The sequence below is a fragment of the Stenella coeruleoalba genome (assembly GCF_951394435.1).
Source record: "Stenella coeruleoalba genome assembly, chromosome: 16".
NCBI lineage: Eukaryota > Metazoa > Chordata > Mammalia > Artiodactyla > Delphinidae > Stenella > Stenella coeruleoalba.
In genome coordinates, this window is record NC_137162.1 from 6,370,236 (window position 1) to 6,394,955 (window position 24,720).

At 45.6% G+C, this 24,720-nt stretch overlaps 1 protein-coding gene across 1 annotated transcript in view; it reads left to right on the forward strand.

Moving 5' to 3' along the window:
- ADAM12 (ADAM metallopeptidase domain 12) overlaps positions 1-24,720 on the forward strand; it is a 392,674-nt gene that overhangs the window by 342,668 nt on the left and 25,286 nt on the right. Inside the window, exons 15-21 of the mRNA XM_079899866.1 lie at positions 548-656; positions 762-960; positions 3,625-3,702; positions 5,967-6,075; positions 9,500-9,635; positions 10,238-10,346; positions 12,281-12,463. Coding sequence (XP_079755992.1) covers positions 548-656; positions 762-960; positions 3,625-3,702; positions 5,967-6,075; positions 9,500-9,635; positions 10,238-10,346; positions 12,281-12,463 — 923 coding nt within the window. The remainder of the gene's footprint in view (positions 1-547; positions 657-761; positions 961-3,624; positions 3,703-5,966; positions 6,076-9,499; positions 9,636-10,237; positions 10,347-12,280; positions 12,464-24,720) is intronic.

Genomic DNA, 24,720 nt, shown 5'->3' on the forward strand with positions numbered 1-24,720 from the left:
CTCCATGGCCTCTGAGAGCAGTCTCTGCCTTGCAAACGCAGGCATTCGTTGAAGCCAGTGCTTGCTCCAGTGGGGAGCTTCGTGGGGCTGGAAACGTGGTGTAAGACCTCCGCGTTGCTCGTTCTCGCTCGCTCTCTCTTTGCTCCCTCACATTAGTCATCATTATTCCTTGGAACCTGCTTTAACTTGCATTTTCTCACTGGAGTCGTGTGGGAGTTGTTCAAGAGAGCAAGCCTCCCCTTCCCCCGCAGCCGGCCAGCCACCCGCTTTGGGGTTGGGTCGGGTGCGGCCCCAGAGCCAGGCCTCATCTCTGGAGAGGCCGCACGTGCCATGGGCCCGGTTAGCAGCCCTCCAGAAGAGGGAGTGATGAAATGCATGCTTTGCTGTGAGCTGAGGGGGGCTTGTATCAGGCATCAGCGAAGATGCCAGGTGTGATTTCTCGGGACGCTGAACGTATCTTCCCTTAACCTGAAAGCCTCGTGCTGTTCCAAGAAAAATGTTCAAAACACTTGCAGGTGGTGAAAGTGCTGCTTTGCTTCTGTTTCAGGTGCTAAACCTGCCCCCGGGATCTGCTTCGAGAGAGTCAACTCTGCAGGCGACCCTTACGGCAACTGCGGCAAAGACTCCAAGAGCTCCTTCGCCAAGTGCGAGATCAGGTGGGGTCCGCCTCCTGACCGCGCCGTGCCTTTGAACTTCCCAGATCACTTAGGGCTGCTTCCAGACGTTCCCTCTTTGAGCACTGTCTGTTCTTGCCTTTCCAGAGATGCTAAATGTGGAAAAATCCAGTGTCAGGGAGGTGCCAGCCGACCAGTCATCGGTACAAATGCCGTTTCCATAGAAACGAATATCCCCCTGCAGGAAGGAGGTCGGATTCTGTGCCGTGGGACCCACGTGTACTTGGGCGATGACATGCCGGACCCAGGGCTTGTGCTTGCCGGCACAAAGTGTGCAGATGGAAAAGTAAGACCCATATGCTCCCTTGCATCACAAATGTAAGTCTGGAAGGGGGCCCACTGAGAAACGTCCTGTTGGAGAACCGAGTTACAGGGCTGGTTTGTTTTCCTAAATCCGCTTCTCAGAATGTTGCCTCTGAAATTCCGTTCTTTGCACCTAGAAGGAAAAGTCAATAAATCCTAGATCCTGGTCTGACCATTGAGATGCAGATTTGGGAAAATCAAGCTTGTTTTCTCAGCTCTTTAGTGTTAATAAGTCATGTCTACACTCTGGATGTTATGAGAGTTTCCAGCCAGGAAATTACGCTGGAAGGAAACACAGCAGCATATTATATTGTTTTTGGAAATGTGGTTTGGGTTTTTGGCATGGTGGGGACTTGTTCTCACCTGGACAGAATGGGAAGTCAGATGTAGTTTCAGAGACCCCCATACAGGGACAGGAGAGGGGAAGAGATAGGATAAGCTTAAAGCCAAAGGGTGTTCTTTTGGAGATCAGGGGGAAAGGTAGACTGAGATACTGGGGGTTGGGGGGCGGGCAGTTAGAAATAAAGTCCAAAACGAAAAAAAAAATTTTTGAGATTTTTATATTCTGCCACATTGTTTTTTCCCACCAAACTTTCTCATCGGACTGAATGATAGCAAGTTAATAAAAGACTTTAGGAAAGAAGATGCTTTTATTAGGCTCCTCCTTTTCAAAATGATTATGAAATCATTACTGACGTGGAGGTCACAGAGCAGAAAGGAAAGGTGCTGAGTCATCTCCTATCGCAGAGTCCCTGTATGGGGGTCTCTGAGACTACATCTGACTTCCCAATCTGTCCAGGTGAGAACAAGTCCCCACCAGGACAGGAGTTCCCTCCACTCCACCCCCTCCCCCTTGCCCCATACGCCACAAATGCTTTTATCCTTAAGGAAACAGGATGATAAGTGAAACATGGTATACATTCTGGGTGTCTCCTTAACCACACCCATTGGCTTATATTCAAGCCTTGACATTAGACTGACACCATTTAAACTGTGGTCTGAACAGCTAAGGCCAGGTGCATCTGAACGCTGAAATTCCAAGGACTCCATTTATCAGTGAGCTTTTCCCTTCATGTGCAGGATTCAGTGTGCTTTGATCTCCTGCCTGCAGAACACTAGTTCTTTGAAAGCCGTCCTTAGCCTAGCCCGTGGGTTGGGGGAGGGCAGCACGCATATGCTGTGATTCTGCCTGGGGTCCTGCTGTGTGCATTGCAACCCCAGACGATTTCCTTTCTTAGCTGGCATGTGACAGTCCCCTCGGCCAAGATTCCCACCAGCCCTGAGAGCTGCTTGGACCAGCCCGTTTTTTCAAAGGGCGTTAATCTTGCCTCAGATAAACTGCTGGGGTCAGATGGTGAATGTCTCATAGGAAGGTCCTATTTGATTAAAAATGCTTCTGTAATCTAAAAATTAGACTTTTCTCCCTTTGACTCCACTAATTTGTAACATCTTACGGGAGATAAAGAACCTGATCCCTTGAGTCTGGACTATATTATGCACCTTTGAAATAAGACTAAACTCTTTCGACCAGCCCAGTACCATTTAGCAAATCGCTGCTTCTGCAGAGGCTTGAGAAATACAAGGGAAGCGTCTGTTTTACTCTGCTGAGCATTTCTGTTGATGGTTTATGTCATCGACGATAGTACTTGTCAGTCGGTATTTTGGAAAATTTCCCATAGTTTAATATCTCCCTTACCAGATTCAAGGATTCTTGGAGTCTTTGAGTCTGCATAGGGCCAGGTGAAGGACTAGTCTCTCTTGTTCTCGCCTACATCTTTTAATGGAGGGGGAAATGCTGCAATTTGTAGATTTCATTGGAAGCTCTAAACAAAAATCATGAGAAAGTCAGTTACCCTAATTGCAGGATTGACCAAAACCATATAAAGTGCCATGAAGATAGACGACTTCCATAGTGTCCACAGTGATGTGAGTCTTGAAATGGGCTGAGTTTGGAGGGCAGGCGTCAGGATCTATATCTGGGTCCGAGGCAAAGTGCATTATTCATATTAACTGAGAGATGGTCTTCCCCAAGCTTTCCTTTGCTTTCTCTTCTTTTTTTTTTCTTTTTTTTTTAAATTTTTATTGGAGTATAGTTGATTTACAATGTTTTGTTAGTTTCAGGTGTACAGCAAAGTGAATCAGTTACACATATATCCACTCTTGTTTAGATTCTTTTCTCATATAGGTCATTACAGAGTATTGAGTAGAGTTCCCTGTACTATACAGTAGGTTCTTGTTAGTTACCTATTTTATATATAGTAGTGTGTATATGTCAGTCCCAATCTCCCAATTTATCTCTCTCCTCCTTAACCCCTGGTAACCATGTTTGTTTTCTACATCTGTGACTCTATTTCTATTTTGTAGGTGAGTTCATTTGTACCCTTTTTTTAGATTCCACATATAAACAATATCCTATGATATTTGTCTTTCTCTGTCTGACTTACTTCATTCAATACGACAGTCTCTAGGTTCATCATGTTTCTGCAAATGGCATTATTTTGTTCTTTTATATGGCTGAGTAACATTCCATTGTGTGTATGTACCACATCTTCTTTATCCATTCCTCTGTTCTTAAACACACAGCTAGATGCATGTGCGTGTGGTTATAGACAGACTGAGATATTTGCTGTGTTTCCCTCCTCTCCAGATTTGCCTCAATCGTCGGTGTCAGAACGTAAGTGTCTTCGGTGTTCACGAATGTGCGGTGCAATGCCACGGCAGGGGGGTGAGTAGGTGAACTGCCTTTGTATAGCCGGCCCACAGCAAGTTCAGCACTAAATCATTCCTTTGTAAAGGATTTTTGACATCCATAACTTTGTAAAAATATAGCAGTCAGTGTCTCCTCAATATTTTCTTCTGAAGACATTCATTTTCTTTGACCTTTACATAGCATAAGAAATGGGATTTTTATTTAACAAAGAAAATCAGATTGAGTGATAGTTATCTTTTAAATTAACATTCTGGATTTTTTTTTAGAGGGAACTTTGTCATCTTCAAAGTAATTTTAACATTAACCTTCCGTCATGAAGAGTTTTGCATTAGCGTTTCAAACAGAGCTGTCCCTCCTACAGCCAACATTCAGAATAGAAATACTTCCAAAAGGAATTAAAACAAAGAAGACAGGACATACCGACCACATGTTCTTGAAATCACATACAATGGGTGTCAACTAAAGAAGGCTATTATTTTAGTTCAGAGAATTTTGGTGGGGGGGGGAAGAGGATTCTAATTTTTTAAAACCTAGTTTATTTTTTCTGATGGGCTTAATTATTTCCAGTGGAATCATATTAATCTTGACTAGCTATGCCAGTGGTTCATTCGTTTTTCTGAAACCTTTTCTACAGATATTGTGCTCCAAATTCTATTTTTAAAATAGACACTCACCAATGATTGTAACATAGAATTACGGAGGTTTGCATAAAATTACTCTTGTGCTGTAACCATAAAGGATTGCAGTGTCACCTCAGATGGGTTTGTTGATGGTGAGTGTAGCTGACTGTCAGTATAAAATGGAATCTTTTAATGTCTCCACTGGATCATAGATTTCTTTCTAACGGCTGGAAGGAATGACCTAGCGCAGCCTTACTATTTGGCTGATGAAGCGGTCCAGGCCCTGGTGGGGATAGTGGCACGTCCAAGGTTACGTGACCAGTTAGTAGCAAGGCTGTGTCAGGGACCCTGGACTCCTCCCTCTCCAACATCCACACACTGGAGAGGCCATGACTTGGGAACAAGTAAGGACCCCGGTCCTTCCCTCGCGAGGCCGGACTCACCAGCAGCGCCTCCAAGTGGGGTGTTAGGGCTGTAATCTCTGCCACGAGCTGCCAGGAGGGCACGTGACTGTGATTTGCAGCAGGAGAGACCAGGGCGGGCAGGACAGTGCCTGAGCCCCAGGGAGTCGTACCTCAGCAGCAGCATCTCTGAGGAAACAGGCAGGACACGCAGACTCGAGGCAACGTGGGCTGTGCTGCACGGTAGTTACTTCTGCTCAGCGTCAGCTTCATAGAAACACGCTTTCTCACTCACCGTAGGCTTTCCTGACTGTTGGCCTTCTTGTTGGAAGCATCTGGGGCAGGTGGTTGATTCAGAAAACAAGAGTCTGTGAAAGCAGGGAAACATCGCAAGTGAGAGAAATGCCCGGAACATTTATCGTGTCTTAAAATATAAAAGTGTGTGTTTGGCTTCATCCCGCATCCGTAGCTCGGCCCTGACTTCAGTACGCAAATTATCCAAAGTGTGCCATCTGTGACGTACCGTTCGTTTCTCTAAGCGGAAGGGAGACACTCAACGGGCAACCTTCCTGTCTTTTGCGGCTTTTTCTGATCACTTGTCAGTTGTTCCGCCCATTCCAAGTTTGTCCAAAGTTCTTTTTAGTGACTTGCATTTATCCGGCGTTCCCAAAGCGTTCAGCCTCATTGTCATAGAAATAATTCTCTCTCGTTTTCACACTCGTACTCCACTGGTTCCGGTAGCAGTTCAGCAAATGCCATGTGTGACAGCCTCCCCGAGCCTGCCGTCTGAAGGTGCCCAGGGCTGTCGGGCCCGTGATGCCCAAGGGCATGGATTCCGTGTCCCTGAAGCAGGGGCCCCTCCTTACCACGGAGCGGGCTTCTCATCTCGGCCAGATCAGGAGGGTTTCCTGGATTTAAAAAGAGGGACATGGAGATTGAGAAGAAAAGGGGTTGAAAGGAGTGGACGAGCCCTAACTGTCTCGATCCTTCTCTCAGTAGCTGCTGATGTAACAGCAGCACATTATGTTAATCCGCAGCCCCGGGCTCTGGGCTCACCTGTGTGGTGCTGGGTTTAGGGTTTATCCTCACAGCCGCATGTACGGAGTCTGACTGTATCGGTGGGATGGGGGCTCTGACCACAGGGCCTTTGCTTTGCTCTCGGGCTCAATTAGGGCTCAGAGACTTAGCGCTGCCCCAGGGGGACGTGCGTCCTAACCCTGCTTCCCTCTTGGTGTCTTTCTCCTCTGCTGCCCGAAAGGTGTGTAACAATAGGAAGAACTGTCACTGCGAGGCCCACTGGGCCCCTCCCTTCTGTGACAAGTTTGGCTTTGGAGGAAGCAAGGACAGCGGCCCCATCCGGCAAGCAGGTTAGTGGTGACGGCGCGTCCCAGGGAGTGGGCTGAGCTCCTGGGGGCAGTGGGAAGCCAGGCCCTTGGGGGATCCTTCCAAGCAAGACTGAGGGCTTACCAGCCGTCGGGTGGGTGCACAGCCGCAAACCCAGTGAGGACCCCACGCAGACCTCACACAGCCCGAGGCCTCTCTGTTTCCAGACCCTCTCTAGTCATTGCCTCATCTTTGCAGAGACTCGTCGCTCTGCTTTACTCAGAGGCTGAGTTCGCCGGGTCTTAGCCTGTGACATTTTCTTAGCTAAGGCCATTCTACCGCAGACTGCCAAGTGGGTATGAACTTCATTGTCGGATCAAAGGAATTTGTCAAGGCCAGCCTCTGTGTACGAGGGCTAAGAGGTGTGAAGTCAAATGCCTTTTAAAGCTCTTGCTAGAAAGACCCCCTCCTCTTCATAAAGGGACGGGTCCCAGCAGCAGCAGCAGAGATAGCAACGGTTTCTCTTTGCTGAGCTGCTGTTACCTGCCCTGCTTCACGTTTTATATGCATTAGCTCATCGAATCCTTACAAAAGTTGGCATTATTCTTTTTTCCTTACAAGGGACCCGAGGCTCAGGGAAGTTAAGTAACTTTCACAGAGTCACACAGCTAATGAGGCACAGTCTACCCGTGAAGAAGCCCCTAAGGGTGGCTGTGCTGGGACTCTCAGTTCTTTCCTCCTCAAAGACGTTGAGAAGTGGTCTGCTAGCGCAGGACCGTCTTCTCGGAGCTCTTGTCAGCCAGTTAAGGGGCAGGCCTGAGTGATGCCCACTTTAAAGTGAAAGTGCAGAGAGCCCACCGCGAGCCGGGGGTGGGGGAGGGGGGTGTGGGCAGGCAGGAATGTCCCGAGCACACCTGTGCTGCCACCTCGGTGCCCACCTGAGCCCCTGGACGCTCAGACGGTGGCTAACGCCACTACGGAGGACGTCATACGTCCTGAGTCCCGCTGTGACTGGAAGGGTTGAATCTGTGGCTTGGCTACTGTTTCCATGACAACAGACACAACACTGCTGTACAGGACCAGGCAGGGGGCACAGGGCCAGGAGGGAGAGACCCTCTGAGCAGGCACATCTGGAGAAACAGTGCTGTGAGGAAGGGAGGTGAGCTCCTGGGCACCCTTCTGCTTAGGGATGGACGTGTCTCAACACCGCTCCCGAGACCGGCCCCGCAGCAAGTGGAAAAGGGGCCCCAAGGTCTTTCCTCTTAGCACACATCCATCCCGGGGGTAATAAGCCAGGCCTGGCCCAGCGTCCCCGCCTTGATGGCTGGCCTCTTGCTGCAACGTAGTCAATTTTCTAATTGGCCATCAAGAGGTTATTGTTAAAAAAACAGCGTTTTAGTTTTTAATGCATCGGGGACCCTGCCACCTGTTCCATCCTCCGCATTCAAGTGAGCCAGGTGGCGCTCGAGGAATTGCACAGGATGGCGGGAGACAGGCCACGTGCTCTGGGTCCCTCTTTGGTGTGGGCACCAGGGGGACTCAGGTTTGGGGGTTTCCTAAACTTGGGGCGAACCCACAGAGTTGCCAGTTCTTCGTTGTACCAAGTAAGAATATTTTAAAAATGGAAGCAACTGAAGAGCCAGACTCATCCACCATTGCCGTCGTATCATAAAAGAAAGTAAGTTTACACCCTCCCCCCGAAACACCTACAAAAGAGGGGCCACGAGAAGCCGGCTGATGGCTGCACGGGGCGTAGCCGCGCCCTGGGCCTCAGTGCCCCCAGCCCGCCTGCCTGCCTGCGGCCCAGAAGTGCATGACGCAAGTATTTCTCCAGCGTCTGCCGGGCACCAGCCGCTCCTCCGGGTCCTGGGAGACGCTCGGCGGGCACAGCGCGGATGAGAAGCTGTGATGGGCGGGGTGACAGTGAGACTCAGGAAGGTGGGCCACGGGACGGAGGGGACACGGGGCAGGCTCGATGGGACGCGGCGCCTGCACTGGATGCGGGGATGGCACTGCCTGGGGTTCTGGCTCGAGCGGCTCGTGGAGACAGGCAGCCTGGGGGGGCAGGGGGAGCAAGCTCAGTGTGCGGCCCAGTCAGCGTTTGACTGATGACTCATCAGTTTAAGACGTAGGGATTTGGAAGTATGGAGCTAGGAAGTATGGCCGAAGCATGTTGCTGCTCACTTTTAATGAGCTGTGTTAAGAGACGACAGAATCCTCACCAGAGGCACCTGCGACTGCCAGCCCACAGTCTCGAAAGAGGGACATCTGGGCCAGGAGACCAGAGCAAGGCTTTTCCAGTAACACAAGTGAATCAAGACGGTCCCGTGTTGATCGTCTGCCTTAGACTCAGACACATCCCTCTTAGGACTCGTCAGCTGGGGACGAAGTCCAGAAACAGAGAGGGTGTGAAGGCTTTCTCCCCCCGGGTGGGAGCTGCTGCTCCTCTGGTTCCCAGCCAGCTGGATGTCGTGGTTGGAGGTGGGGTGGGAGAGCCCTGGTGACAGAAGCCACCTCCACAGCTGTCACCAGCAGCCCGGAAGGACTGCAGGGCACCTACCAGGGGGCACACAGACTGATGGCTGCTAGCAGGAGAACAGAGACGAATGAATCGAGGCCTGCGCTCTCAAGGAACTCACCGCCCTGGTGAAACTGCAACTACGGCTCCTCCAAACCCGGGCGTTTAGAGCCCTCCCCAGAGGCCCTTGACCGCAGCTGCAGTTAGAAGCCAGCGGGGTGGTTTGATTTTCCCTTCCTTTCCACACCTTTGAGGAGTCTTCGTGTCTCTGCACTAAAGAAAACGGGATCATATCACAGAAAGGGGGGATGTTTCCTTAGATAAAATAAACAGCATCCCCCCAGAGGAAGGGGTTTGCCCCCTCCTCACAGGCTGCGTTTTTAAGTCCCTAACATAACGAAACAACACCCAAGGGCATTTAAACTGAGTTTGCTTTTTCACCTTCTAATTTGATGATATCCAGAAGTAAGGTCTTGGTCTAAAATAAAAAATACAAAAAACAAAAATAGAACAGACGCCAACACCAAAGAATGAGAGAAGGAAAGAGCCCGCGGGAGCATATTTGTAATGGGGGCTGGGAAGATTTCAGGTTGGGGACCACTTTAATTCTGATGGGATTCCAGTGACAGCTCCCTGTTACTTTCGCCACCATTCCCCTGCTGTTGTCGTGCCTGGGGGGCCCGTGTGACCAGGGAGATGGTCCCACTGGCCAGACTGGGTTCCCATTTAGCAAGTTCCAGACTTGTCAGAAATGAACACTGACAGGGCAGGTTGCACCTCAGACGCGACCTGTGAAGTGACACTGGTTTATCAGTGCACCATCCAGGGATTTACTCACTCCATTTCTGGTCCTTCCTTCAAAGTTTGTTTTGCCGTAAATGTCACAGTTTGATACTCCCCATATTTTAGTTCTATGCCTCCTTCTCTGAGTCAAATGTACTTTGTTTCAGGTAACCAAGGTTTAACGATAGGAATTCTGGTGACCATCCTGTGTCTTCTTGCTGCTGGATTTGTGGTTTATCTCAAAAGGAAGACATTGATACGACTGCTGTTTACAGATAAGAAAACCACCATTGAAAAGCTAAGGTACCCTGGGTTAGGGTCATCTTTTCAAGAAATGGCATTTGAAAGAATGTGCAATGGGCTGCTTCGCACCGTGTCTCCTTAGCAAAGAAGAGGTCAGATTTTCTGTTGGTTTTGGTGTTTTAACATTTCTGCCAGACCAGCTGCCCCTTTCACTTTCCCTTCAAACTATTTGCAGTTTATTACGTAAATAAGCAGGGTGTTGATGAATTCCACTGTTGTATTTTTCCCACCCTTACATTGGTACTTTTTACAAGGTGGAATATTAAAACATTTTTATCAGATGGGGTAGCTTTCGATCCAAATATATTCCAGGACATCATCGCTAAAATGCCAGCTTCATGTGAAATGTCTCCCAGGCGTCCCCAGCTGTGTGCCTTAGATTGTAAGAACTAATTTAACAGAATAATGGCTTGGGGGGAAGAAACTCAGTATTTATGTTTTAATCTTGTAAGAGTGTTAGATAACTTTTCTCTTGCATGTTTACCACACTAAGTTAAAAGAAGTGAATTGCATTTTGCGTGTCACTGCGAACAAAACAGAAAAAGTCAAGTCAGGCAGAGGGGACAGCGCCCTCGCCAAGCGTGTCTGGGATTGCATTGCAGGTGTGTGCGCCCTTCCCGGCCGTCCAGTGGCTCCCAGCCTAGTCAGGCTCACCTTACCCACCTCAGCAAAGGGCCGATGAGGAAGCCGCCACCTTCCAACACACCTAAGGTGAGTTTTGAACAAACATAAGAAGCGAGGCTTCCCTCGGGGCACAGTGGTTGAGAGTCCGCCTGCCGATGCAGGGGACATGGGTTTGTGCCCCGGTCCGGGAAGATCCCACATGCCGTGGAGCGGCTGGGCCCGTGAGCCATGGCCGCTGAGCCTGCATGTCCGGAGCCTGTGCTCCGCAACGGGAGAGGCCACAGCAGTGAGAGGCCCGCATACCACAAAAAAAAAAAAAAAAAAGCGAGCAAACGCATGAAGACTCAGGTTTTTCAATAAGAGCTTGAGCAGGAGTAGACCCCGCAGCCTCTTGCTGTGAGACGCTGGGTCAGCACCCTCGGGACCACAGGGGCTTCCCGAGGTGATGGCTGGCACTGGAAGAGGCTCACGGTGCCAGGTCCCATGGAGGCCACATGCCCTGCGGGACATGCTACATAGTCCTCATCCCTCCAGTCACCCAGGTGGCCACAGTCCTAGGAGGCCCACCGGGTATGCTGACCAGGCAGGCTCCTGCAGCGGGACCCCTTCTGTGATTTGAGAATGCCGCTGACTGGGTTTGGGAGAGCTGCTGTGGCCCGCGGCTACTCCCAGGGTATTTCTGAGAGTTACACTGAACCCTTGGTCGGGCCCATTGTGCTCCAGCCCTGGGCTATAGAAGCTCTGTCCAACCTATGGCTTCAAAGAGCTGGACGCTCAAACCAAAGTACCTCGTGCTTCCCTGCTGTCCCTTCACTTTCCTGCGACCTTGGTGAATTATGACTAGTGTTCACTCTGATATCTAGGCTCCCCCACCAAGTGTTTTTGATGTACCTATGGGTTGGGTTCCAAAGAGGAGACAGCCGTTCCTAATAAGTATTATCCCCTTTCACCCCTAACCGTGGGAGACAGGAAAAACAGCTTCACTTGCAAGAGCCAAAGACGCAGTTTTATCTTGAAGAGCCACAAACCAGAGATTACCCAAATATCAATCAACAGGTAAAAGGGTAAACACCGTGGTATACTTACCACGGTGTAAGTATTCCACAGTATACTTACACCGTGGAATGCTACTCGGAATTAGAAAAAATGAACTGTTGATCCACACTACATCTTGGATAAATCTCAGAGTAATGATGATGAGTGAAAGAAGCCAGACCAAAAATGATGATTTCATTTATATAAAATTCTAGAAAATGCAAACCAATTTATAGTGACAGAAATCGGATCAATAGTTGCTGGGAGAAGGAGAAGGGGGGGGCGGTGGGAGGGAAGGATGACGGGCTGATGGATATGTCCATCGCTTTACTTACTGTGATGGTTTCATGGGTGTGAATCTATGTCAAAATTTACCAAATTGTACATTTTAAATATATGCAATTAATAGTCAATGAAACCTCAATAAAGCTATTTATAGAAAGGAAGAAAAAAGGGAGGCAGGGAGGGGCAGGGGGCATGAGACCCACACTGCCTCCGTTCTCATCTGTTGCTAAAAACAAGGCCACCAGGCAGGAGACGGTCCTCCAGACTCAGACCCTCACCTCCGCCCCGATGCTCCTTCCCCAGGAGTTTTCCTCAGTTCTCATCGAGCCTTGTGCACGCTGAATTACGTCTCATTTTCACAAGTCCTCTGGAATTTCCTTAAGATCTGGTCTGTGTCTTCATGTGTGTTGGTGCTTCCTAAGGTTGCCTTGCACCTACTTGTTAACGAATTAAACCAGTTTTTAAACAATGAGATAGAAAGCAGCCCCACTATTCCAGGTTTGGGGGTGGGGGAGGGTGGTTTGTTAGAATCCGGAAGCTGACATCAATAATTATAGATTCCCTCTGCTGTAATTCCTTGATTTCTTCCCCTCCTCCACCTGCCCTCCCCCTGCAGCTAGAGCAGGTGAGTTAGCACTGCTTGTCCCTCCAGGGATTACACAGTAATGACCACATCATGGCTCTTTGCTCTGACCCCGCAGGACAATCCCAGGAGATTGCCGCAGTGTCAGCATGTGGACATCAGCAGACCCCTCAAGGCCCTTGACGCCGCCCCTCTGCCCAGTTCTTCTCAGCGAGGACTCCCGCCCCTGCACCCGGCTCCTCGTGTGCCCTGCGTCCCTGCCAGACCTCTGCCGGCCAACCCTGCACTCAGACAGGCCCAGGTACGCCCTCAGCTGTTAATTTGATGGCGGGTCATTCAGATCCAGACTCTGCTACTTGCTACAGTCTGAACTTGGGCGAGTTGCTTACGTTCTCAGCACCTGTATAAAATGGAGATAATTCAGCTCCTGAGATGGATAGACAGGATCGTCCAGGTAAAGCGTTTAGGACAGTGCTTGGTGTCTAGTTATGGTGCAATAGATTTTAGTTATTATTAGGAATATTTTTATCTTTTCTATTCAGAATAGTGAGGGTGCCCATTCAACTTGTCATCTAGACCATGACACTTTTGAGAATGACAGGTGGCACCGTGAATAATTAGGCCTGGGCAATAAAACAGAGATGATCACTTTAGGAATGATAATGGGCATACTTTCTTACCTTTTTCACCTTCAAAAATTATTTACAAAAATGTTACCACCGATTTAGTTTCTCCATACCAGATGCAAGAGTGTATAAGGCACTTTGTGTATATGACCTCACTTCTATGCTGTTTTTGGAAGTAACAGTTTGTTATGACATGAACAACAGGAAACTGGAGGTGGGGAGAAAAGTAAAAGCAACCAAATGAAAAGCACAAAGATATAATCACTGGTCATTTTTCATTGCTATCAATGTTATATTTTCTTCTATCAATTTTTGTTTACTTAAATGTCTATTTAACATAATTTAGATTATTCTATATGTATATTGATTTATATATATACTACTTCTTTGCCTTAAAATCATTCCCATTTACCATGGCATTAAAAATTGTTTAAAATGTTATTTTATCCACAGCACTGTATGTGTACATAGAATACTTTTTTAAGTGCTTGCCAATTACTGGGCATGTTTGGATGTCTCCAATTTTTGCTATTATAAATAGCTCTCTTACGAAGGTCTAGATAGATAAATTTTGGACCACTTTAATTATTCCCTTGGAGAGATTCCTAAGAGTGAAAATACTGGGTTGAAAAATGGTATAACCATTTTAAGCGTCTTAATGTATAAATTAAACATTTTTTCAGGATGGATACGCACTTGCATTCCCATACAGTACAGAGCATACTAGTACTAAGTATTAACATTTCAAAGCTTTGCACATTTGATGCATGAAACAAAATACCTTTTTCTGTGTACTAATTCTATAAATTACTGAAAGGGATGTTGAAGTTTCCAACTATAAATGCGTCTCTTCTCGGCCATCAGTTTTTACTTCATGTGCTTTGAAGCTCTGTTGTTCGTGGTACAAAACAATTAGGATCATTGTGTCTTCGTGGTGAATTGACCCTTTTATCATTATGCAATGTCCTTTAGCTCTGATGACTTTGTCCTAAAATCTACTTTATCTCACATAAATACATTCACCTCAGTTTTCTTTTGATTAGGGTTTGCAAGGTATGTGTTTTCCCATCTTTTTACTTTTCATCGACCTATGTCACTTTACTTGAAATGAGTTTCTCAGAGACAACATATAGTTGGGTCGTGTATTTCTTCATCTGTTCTGTCAGTCACTGTCTTTTAACTGATGTGTATAGACCATTTACTTTTAATGTAAGTATTGATATGTTAGAATTGAAGTCTACCACCTTAATGTTTTTATCATACTCCTCTTTCCTGACTTCCTGTGGGTTTGTTGAACATTTTTCACTATTCCATATTGATTCATCAGGAGTGTTTATATTGTCTGTCTGCACTTTTTTGTATGGCTGCCCTAGGGCAGGATTTCTCAACCTCAACATTGTTGGCAATTGGGGCTGGATGACTGTTGTATGGGACTGACCCATGTATCATAGAATATTTAGCAGCAACTTGGTTTCTACCAACTATAGATGGCAGTAGCATGTGTAATCATGTCTCTAAACATTGCCAGATGTTCCCTGAGAGACAAAAGTCACCCCTGATTGAAAACTGCTTCTCTAAAGATTACAATATAGGTACATAATTTATCACAGTCTACTAGTATCAATATTTCATCACTTCAAGTGGAATGTAAAAACTTTACCTCCTTTTAGGTCCCTTTATCCCTCTCCCTTTAAGATATGGATGTCTTAAGTGTTACCTTTATGTAGTAAGAACCACTTCAGATGTTGTCATTTTTGCTTTCAAACATCGAGCATAATTTTTTTAAACTTAAGAAGAATGGTTTACAGTATCTACTCATATAGTCACCCTTTCCATTCTTTCTTCACTTCTGATGTTCCAGGTTTCTTTCTGTTATCATTTCCTTTCTGTCTGGAAAAACTTCCTTCAGCTATTCAAGTTAGCCATTCAAAAGCAGATCTGCCGGTGATAAATTCTCTTAGTTTTCCTTCATCTGAAAATGTCTGTTTCACCTTTATTCCTGAAGAATATTTTCAATGGATATAGAATTCTGGGTTAGCTGTTTTAGTCTTGCAACATTTGAAAACTGTTGTTCTGCTTCCTTCTGGTCTTTATGGTGATGAGAAATCCACTGAAAAATTCCATCCACAGTCTCTGTTCCAGGGAAGAGATGAGGTCTGTTATTGCAAGGAGGAATGGAAAGCAGGGCTCTGCCAGCCCCAGGATGTGGTGCCCAGTGGGGACAGCAGGGCATGGCTTTTTCCTAGTGCCCACCCAGAGGTAGAGTAAGGTCAGGTATGGTCAAATGTTGCTCTTACTGGGTCACCCTTCTCCTGTTCTTTTAGCTAAAGATAGCAGGCTTTCCTCCGGCTTTTGTGTGTGTGTGTGTGTGTGTGTGTGTGTGTGTGTGTGTGTCTATTGCTACTGGCATTTCCAGATGGGTGCCTCTCCAGAGCCCAGGCCAAGATATAAAGAAGGGGAAAACAAAAAACAAGGGCTCACTACTGGGTCGTTCCTTGCGTTCTGAGGTCCCCAGCCAGTCCATTTACTTTCCTGCAACTTTTAGAGTGTCAGCTGCTTTATGAATTTTCTCCAGGCTTTTCTGTTATAATTTGCAGGAGGAATAGGGTGAAATGTGCTTATTCCATCTTGTCCAGATCTCATTTCTTTTTGCATTTCTTTGATTGCCAGGACACTTAAACTGCTTTTTGTGTATCTATTAACAAATGGTGTGCTGGTAAATTGGCTGTCCAAAAAAGAAGCCTTGATTTGTAGGTAACTTCTCAGCTGTAAAAACTCCCCCATGATCAATTTCAAGTTATTAACGTGATGTCACTGAACAAGAAGTAGAGAATCAGCTGACATGAGCTGGTTACAGCTATCTCCAGCATACAGCTGCTATTAACTGTATCTGTTCTGTAAGTTGTCTGTTCCCATCCTTTGCCTATTTTTTTTCTCTGTGAGAGAGAGTTTTTCTTTCTGATTTGTTAGTTTGGTTTTTTTTAACATCTTTATTGGAGTATAATTGCTTTACAATGGTGTGTTAGTTTCTGCTTTATAACAAAGTGAATCAGCTATACATATACATATGTTCCCATATCTCCTCCCTCTTGTTACAGTTCATTTGCTTAATGGGTTAAGAATATTTACCCTTTTCCAGTAATTTACTGTAAACATCTCCCTAATTTGTCTTTCAGTTTTATTTATTTATGCTATTTTTTGGTATAAAAGAAATTCCAGTTTTTAATATTTAATTTATTAATCTTTGGTGAATTCGCCTATTCCTTTTGCGCTTACGAAGTCCTCTCCCATTTCAGTCAGTTAAGATCCACCTATAACTTCTGTTTACTTTGTTGTCTGTTGACCATTCTGTCAACATTGGTTTTTGAACCTGTCTTGGATTTACGTGGGTGGAAGGGGTGGGCACCTTCTAAACTTTTCTGGACTTATTCGAGAATCTGATGAAGGCTATGAACCGTCAGAAGATGCACCACTACTCGATATTTTGTATGCAAATTTCAGATAGTCACAGAGCCCATAAGCCGCTTCCCCAAGGATTCCCTGGTACTGAGGCTTTTCCTGTCTCTGTTTAAGCCGCTTGCCTGTGTACCATGTGAAACTAGGACTGTCTCTAATAGGAAGGATATTTCTACTTGCTGGTGTCATCTTTCCTACCAGCAGTGAATGCCTACAGAAGCGACGCCTCCAAGAGTTCCTTTAAAGCAGGCCCCGAAAAAGGTCTTCATTCTGTTTTATGAAACTGAGGAAATGTTACCCTTTAAACATTAGTAACTGAAAAATCCACACTTCTCACTCCAGGCTGGTGTCTGTCTGTCTGGAGCTTTTCCGAGACATACGATACAGATTAAGCTCGCACTTTCCCTCCCATCACACAGGGAACTGGCATTGACTCCATGCAAGTGCGGTGCCTGTTCGGAGGTGGCTCTGGTTTGGCAACACGGATTGAATCCGCTGACCCTTTGTACTTTAGCATTACTAGTACCCTGTCCCACATGACATGACAGACACACGGCTACATGGCCAGCCCTGCCTTGTTCATCCAGACTTACCATCTACACTTTCTGGAAGGAAAATGCTATCATAAACACCACAGTAGTGGTCAGCCTCACATCTGAAGGGTAAGTTAGCTCTTTATAGAAAATGTTTGATCTTTCCATCAAATGTTCTGTGTGATTTTTAAAAATCAAGGACAGTTGAATCAACTCCTTCTCTTGTCCACAAATGGGCCTTTCTGGGCTACCATTTCCTTCTCGGGGAAATGAGCCTTGGAACTCAAGCTTCTCAAACTGACTCCTCAGCCTTGATGGAGGAAACGAACTTTCATTTCCTTTTCATCCTGTCAGCTCTTTTAGAGGAAAATAATTCAGTGTATTCATCTAGCTTTTAGCTGACTGCTGCCAAGTTCTGAACCACAGCCTGAGCGCGAAAGGCAAAGTGTGGGCTTGAGAAATGGCTAGAAAAATGATGAAAAAAATAAGAGGTCACAGGGGGTGTGTGGGCACCTACAATCGTGTGCATAGGCAGGGAGCATGGTAGACTGTCTTTGCTCTGCTTGGCATTGCATTGGCCCTTGCCTTACCTTGTATATTAGGTTAGCAATCCACCAGGAATGGGCACTTAAATGAGGAGATCAGACAAACCAGCATCCATTTGCATCTTATAAGCCACGACAGAAGCACCAGGGGAGGTCTTCTGCACTGACAGCTGCTGGATAGAGCGTTTATCTCAGGCTCTGGAAGGGAAAGAGGAGGAAAGGAGAACAGGGCAAGTTCCAGGAGTGGCTACAGAAGGTTCCCAGAGGGCTTTGAGAGGCTTTCTGATGATGGTTAATCTTAAGGTATTTTAGGTGTTTTTTCTCTGATTAAAAAGGTGTTCAAAATCATCCAATTCTGTACCCCAGAAAAGTCAATTTTACTGTATGATCGTTTTTTAAAGAGTAATGTATAATGAGGGGAGGAAATACACATGCACACCGCACACGTGTCCTGAGCAGAATTCTGGAGGGGCGTCTTCAGGCAGCAGGCTTGAGCTCTGACGCCCGGGTAGGGGGAGAGATGGGGGCACGTGAGCTCAAGAGCTGTGCTTCATAGAGCGAAAGGATCACTTTCTCTCACCCCAGACATCGTTTGTAAAGTCAACCGACTTGACTTCCGGGAGGAAAGGGGGCCCAAGAAGCACTGGGAGAGCCAGCGACTCTAGGAGAAATAACATCGAACACCGAGTTGTACGTTTCCCTTTTCTGCCCGTACATCCCCAAACCTCAGCGCGGGGGGCTAACCAGCGCGGCCTCGTGCCGGTCTCGCGTTGGTCGGCAGATGAAGGAGAGGCTGCAGTCTCACCAGGGGCATGTGTGCAGGGGGAGGACGGCCTCCTGCAGAGTCAGGCCTGAGCTGCAGGGAGAGGACCCAGACAGCAACCTGGAGGAGCACAGGGTGGGAGGAGGCAGGCGCAGCCCCCCGACACGGACACCACCCAGGGACCCTGATACCATCACACAAGAGAGGCTCTCAGGTTACTAAATATGAATTTAAAAATAAGTGTGACTCAAAAGACTAGAAAATGTGAAGACATTCATGTGACATTCTTACCCACCAACACCAGTGTGCCTAACTTTATTCCCAGATGAGAAAAGGAAAGGATCGGGGACAAACTCTGGGAGTTCGTTAAATTTCTAGGATGCGGCAAACTGAAATCCTTTATGCAGTTTCTTATAATTAATAGGCGTCATTCATTCATTTAAAGTTTAAATAAAAACACGTTCAATGTCACATCTACGAAATAGACTTCTCTGCTCACAGAATTATGTCTAGAGAAGGCTGTGCTAAGAAGTTGGAGATCAAAACAGTTTTCTGCTGTCAGTCTGAAATGTGCCATGATTCTAACGGGAGTGTAACTGGCACCTTCAATCCATAGACGGGCCATTCTTCTAACACGTAAAAATCGCATGAAAGCATCACTTAGCATTTATCTGTATTTTTGTTAAGGTTTGCCCCTTAAAATGGCATTTGAACTAGACGTGCTGATGTGTGGTCATACTTGATCTGGACTGTTTTATTTTTTTAAGCCCTTAGTTTCCTGGAAAACGTTAGGACGTGCTTTTTCTCCGTGGAATCTTATCAGTGAGTCATACTACTGAACTGACTGGTTAAGATTGTTTTTCCAGGCAGATTAGCTTCTTTACTAGAACAATAGGAAGCAAAAAAACGACGACCGAATCTGTCTCTTAGATTTTTGCTGAATTAAAGTCCTTTCCTGAGATGGCAGATGGGCCTGTGAGAATATTTACCAGCCCTGTTTCTGGCACAACTGGTCTGTGCTGCAGAAATTTCAGCAATGGCAGGATTCATTTTTATTCTTATAACCAAGTGGCCTGTAAATGCCTATGTGTGTTTGAGTTCTTTCACTAAGTGTTTTGGTACAAGGAGCTCCTCAGTTGTGTTTTGAATTGTTACGAAACAGCAAAGCACGTATTGAGCGCCAGTTATGTGGCTGATGCTCCCGGGCTAAGCACCCGGCAGGCGTTTCTAACGCGCTCAAGGAGGCCTACGAGGCAGACAGTGCCAACAGCCCCATTGGACAGAGGAGGAGACGAGGCAAAGTGAGGCCAAATAGCAAGACCCCCAAAGCAGGAGAGCCAGGGCTCAAGCCCATGCTCTCCACCTGCAGTCTTAAAATGGGTGCACGAGCAGGTGGCTGGAGAGAGGGGAGGGAGGCAGAAACTGCAGGAGGACTGGCATGATGAGCGTGTTTCAGATCACTGACTCCCTTGATGATCTTTCGTTCATTTTCCCCACTTTTGCCACAGAGATAAAGGTGAAGGGTGGTGGGGGGGTACCTTCTGGCATCGTGCAGAGCCTCAGACTATAACAAGGAAATCTTGCATTTCTCTTTGCTTTTGCTTGTAACAGTGTCATACTCCAGCCATTCTTGTCTAATATTGTCTTTCTTGGAACCAGCCCTTGTTCAGAACCATGGCAGTCGTTGCATTGCATTCCGGACATTCGCAGCATCCTAAATGAAAAATCCTCCATGCATGTTTTGTAGAGGTGGAGATTTTCAGTCCAGCGTTTCTGACAAACACGGCATTTCTCCTCATCCACACCTTACCTGTGTCTGTAGAACATACAACACACCGTATTTTGTAAAACAAGAGTAGCCAACCTTGTACATCTCTTCTAAGACTGTAGAGCACTCAGACTTGGCTTCAGTAGCCTCAGAGGGAGCGGGGGGGGCTAGCTCACGGAGCCTTCCCTCTCCCAGACCACACAAAGAGCGATGAACAACTAACACAGGCTCTTGTTCGTGAGAATAACAACTCATTCATAAATGCTTTATAAGGATATAAATAGGAGCCAAAAATATTCATTTAGACCATGATTGAGGAAGCATCAGGCGATAGCTGGTCGCTCTGAGGTTGAGCCCAAACTTTCAAAGTCATCTTCAACAGAATGAATTCGGTATCTGAATGGATTTGAAAGAGGATTTGCACCCTTGTGACCTGTGTGGGTGTCCGATACTTAAACCAGCACTCACAGGAATCCATTCATCAAGATGTTCTCCCAAAGAAGTGAGATGTTGATACAAGAAAACTGATGATTATAAAAGGCTTCGTTACTTTAGGGAAACCCAAAGCTAATAACCGAGAAAACGTGCTGGGAAGCGTCCTCTGTGCCTTCTCTGTGCTCCCCAGATTTCATCCTTTTGCCCAGGTGTTCTCTGAGACCGCCCCCCCCCCCCGAGCCTTTCTGCAGTCCTCCCAGGGGTCTCCTTACTCACCTGCTGCCTCAGCGCAGAGTCACCCGGACACCTGTCCTGCCCCGTTTCAGAAGGCGCAAGACTGAGCTATTCATCTCCAGGTACACCTCAACCCAGGCCCTCGAACACAGTAGACGTGTAGGAAATATGCTGAATTGATGTGACTTTTCAGTAGTAAATAATAAGCCTTGTCACTGGGTCACTTACTCCCGGGGGGGGAGGGGCTGCCATATCAGTGAGTCATGGGTTAGCAGACGTTAGAGCCACTTACTCCTGTACATGTAAAGTGTAGTTACCAAGGTTTTGGACTCCTGCTAACCTCTGCCTGCCCAGTACTTCCAGAAACTTCAGCTAAAATTTGTTGGGTTTCATATCATACACTGATTTTTTTTTCTCTATCCAAGCCATTTATTTGAAACGCCAACTATATGTAGGATAAAGTCAGTGTTACATGCTTGTCAGTAACTAGAAATACAGAACCAGTGAAAACCTTTGTACAACCGTAATGACACTCAAAAGAGAAATGTATCATTTTACAATGCTTCACACAGAGGAATTCAACTTTGAAGGTATCTAAATAAAAATACATTTCTTTAAAAAATACTATGTACAATTGAAGCGTAACCAAGTTTTACAAAGTACTAGTCATGCAAGTTGTAGGAAACACTTGCATAGGACATGAAATCAGTTTAAGAAAAATTTCTGAGCCTTTAGCACTGAAGACACTTGACTTTATACCAGTAACAACCACAAGAAATGCAATGTTGTAGAAATTACACTAATATTTACATGACAAACCCATCTGATGTCTCTAAAGGTACTGCACGTGGAAGCACCCTTATCTCCCTGGAGAGAAATAACTTCAGAGGGAAACCCTTTAACTCATTACAGTAATCAATGGCATGTTTGTTTTCCACTCACTTCTGTTACTATAAACACCCAGACTGTACATGAAAAAAATGGATGCCTGATACTTTACCTTTATACTTTGTAACAAACAGTGGATGCCTATAAGTAAAAAATTCCAACAGTGTAAAGCGTTATTAGAAAACAGTCTCTCTCCCACCTTTGTCACCAGGCTCCCTTCCCAGAAGCAATCATTGCTACTAGGCTTTTGTAAAATGTAATTTAGAATACAGTGAAAAGTCTCTTCCACCTGTCTCTCTCTTCAGAGTGAGAGATTATGGAAAATTTGGAGATTTCAGACACTCAAAACTGGAGAGGAAGGTACAGTGAAACCTGGCCGCCCGCCACGCATCTTCAGCGACCGTCACCTTGCTCTCACTCTTATTTCAAACCTCAGGTCCTTGTTTTGGATTCAAATGGCAACACACTCTGTACTTCTGTCCACTTTGGTTATTCCAGATCTGCCCCATCCTTTTCACTGGCTGTGTAGTATTTCACGGTAGAACCACACCGTAGATTCTTTAACCAGTCCCTTACTGATGGCCACATGGGTGGTTTCCAATCATTTGCTACTTCAAACAGGCATAGTCTTGCCCAGGTACCTTGGGCCGATGCATGAGGATGGACGTGGGATAAATTCCTGGGAGCACAATTGCTGATCAAAGGCCATATGCATTTAGAAATTTGGTAGATGAGGCAGAAATGCTTCTAAAGGAGTCGTCCCAATTTCTGTTCCCCGGGTCTTCACCAACATAGTGTGTTCAGAGATTTTTTTTTTTATCTTTGCCAACGTGATAGGTTGAGAAAAAAAGTATCTACATTTTTCTTCCTAAAAATGAGATGTAAGATCTTAACACAGGTTTAAAATCCATTTGTTTTTTTCCCTTTTTCATAAACTGTGTTGTCGCCTCCTTTGCCACTTTTTTTTTCTGTACGCGGCCCTCTCACTGCTGTGGTCTCTCCTGTTGCGGAGCACAGGCTCCAGACGTGCAGGCTCAGCGGCCATGGCTCACGGGCTCAGCCGCTCCGCGGCATGTGGGGTCTTCCCGGACCGGGGCACGAACCCGTGTCCCCTGCATCGGCAGGTAGACTCTCAACCACTGCGCCACCAAGGAAGCCCTGTCACTTTTTATTGTCATGTTTAGAAAGGCTTGTCTACCCAAAGGTTACAAATATGTTTTTCTATTTCTTATACCTTCATGATCTTTTCTTCACATTTAAATATTTGATCCATCTGTTCTTTAGTGTATAAAATGAAGTAGGAATCCAACTTTATTTTTCTAGATGACCACCTAACTAACCCTCAACACTATTCATGGTATTTGTGTACTTATTTGTCCATTATTGGCTTATCTTTTCTTTATTAGATTTACCTGGTTTCTCCTCAACTCCTCCTACCCCCAAAGAACCAGCCCTAGATTTTATATATGACTTTCCTTTTACTATTGTTAGACCACAGAAACATTACTTTCATTACTTTCATTTCCCCTCTGCAAATCTGAGATAACATCTCTCTCATTGGACTTTGTGATAATTAAATGAAAATATCTAACATTATTAGAATGTCTGTAATGTCTTTGCTAAATGATAGTAATTAATTTTTTATTTTACTAATTATTTTCTGCTTTTATCTTTATCACTTCCATTTTTAGGTTTATTTTCTTTCTCTAACTTCTTAGATCATTATTTCATTTTTATTCATACTTTTATTCATACTTGATTACATGGCATGTAAGTCTAGGAATTTCCCAAACACTGCTCTGTCTGTACTTACTCTAACTTGTAGTGTTTTCCATATTTATAATTTTTAAATAGTCTATGTTTTCTCTTTGGTTTTTTCCTTTGGCCCAAAGATTGAAATTAATTCTGGGGCTTCCCTCGTGGCACAGTGGTTAAGAATCTGCCTGCCAATGCAGGGGACATGGGCTCGAGCCCTGGTCCGGGAAGATCCCACATGCCACGGAGCAACTAAGCCCGTGCGCCACAACTACTGAGCCTGCGTCCTAGAGCCCGCGAGCCACAACTACTGAGCCCATGTGCCACAACTGCTGAGCCTGCGTTCTAGAGCCCGCATGCCACAACTACTGAGCCTGTGCGCCTAGAGCCCGTGCTCCTCAACAAGAGAAGCCACCGCAATGAGAAGCCCACACACCACAACAAAGAGTAGCCCCCGCTCGCTGCAATTAGAGAAAGCCCATGCACAGCAACAAAGACCCAACACAGCCAAAAATAAAATAAATTTATAAAAAAGAAAATTAATTCTTTTATTGTTAATATTTTAAATACAGATTTCCCTGCTATCTGAAAGCAGAGCATTCCTGTGAAACCCTTTATAAGCCAAAATGGCATAAAGTAAAGAAGCGATTACCTTGGGACACATATTGTTAAGGGATGCAAAAAATAGATCGAGATAAAGCACAGATGCTCGCAGACACAGTTCAAATCTCTGGCAGCTTGATGCTGAGATGCTGAGTGTAGTTCACAGGGAAGGACCTTAGTGGGGCCCCTCCCTCTGCTCAGGGTGAGCTGTCTCTACAATGGCTGCTGCCCAAAAAAATGCTGAAAGCTTTTTTTGCTTTTTGCCTGTTTTTGTAAAAGCAAAGGTCCTCTTTGGATTTCTTTCAGTTAAGTGAAAACAGGTACTAATGTAGGTCTTTTGTAAAAGTGAGGTAAAGCGAACTTTCAAATATTGGGGAATACCTGTATTTAAAATATATAAAAGTAAAAGCGATCTAAAATTCACCCATATTTATACTATATAGAAATAACCATTGTTACCTGTTTTTCTATGTATACACCTATTTAAATTTCAGATATATAATATGCATACATTTCTTTTAAAAAAGGGAAAATTAAACAATATAGACTACCTCAGCCCCCCTCCAGGTATAATCTCTGTCCTAAGTTTGGTGTTGATTTTCTATAGCACTTTTCAAATATTTTTACGTAAATAGGTATACGTAAGAATATATAGTATTTTATGTTTTTCAGTTTATATAAATGGTATTAAACTAAGCCTAACAAAACGTGTACTTAAGCTCAGCTGTGGTTTACTTTTTGTTTCTGGACGTTCTCTTTGGTTCTTATTCAGACATGAGGCTTGTCTTTTAAATACAGTAAGAAAATTCGTTCCAATAATTCCCAAATCTAAACTCTTTGGGTGTGTTACTGCTGAGTTTTTTTAATTGCTCGCGCTCTCTCTCCCCCTCTCTCTCCCCCCTCCCCCTCTCCCTCCCTCCCTCCCTCTCTCTCTCTCTCTCTCCCTCTCTCT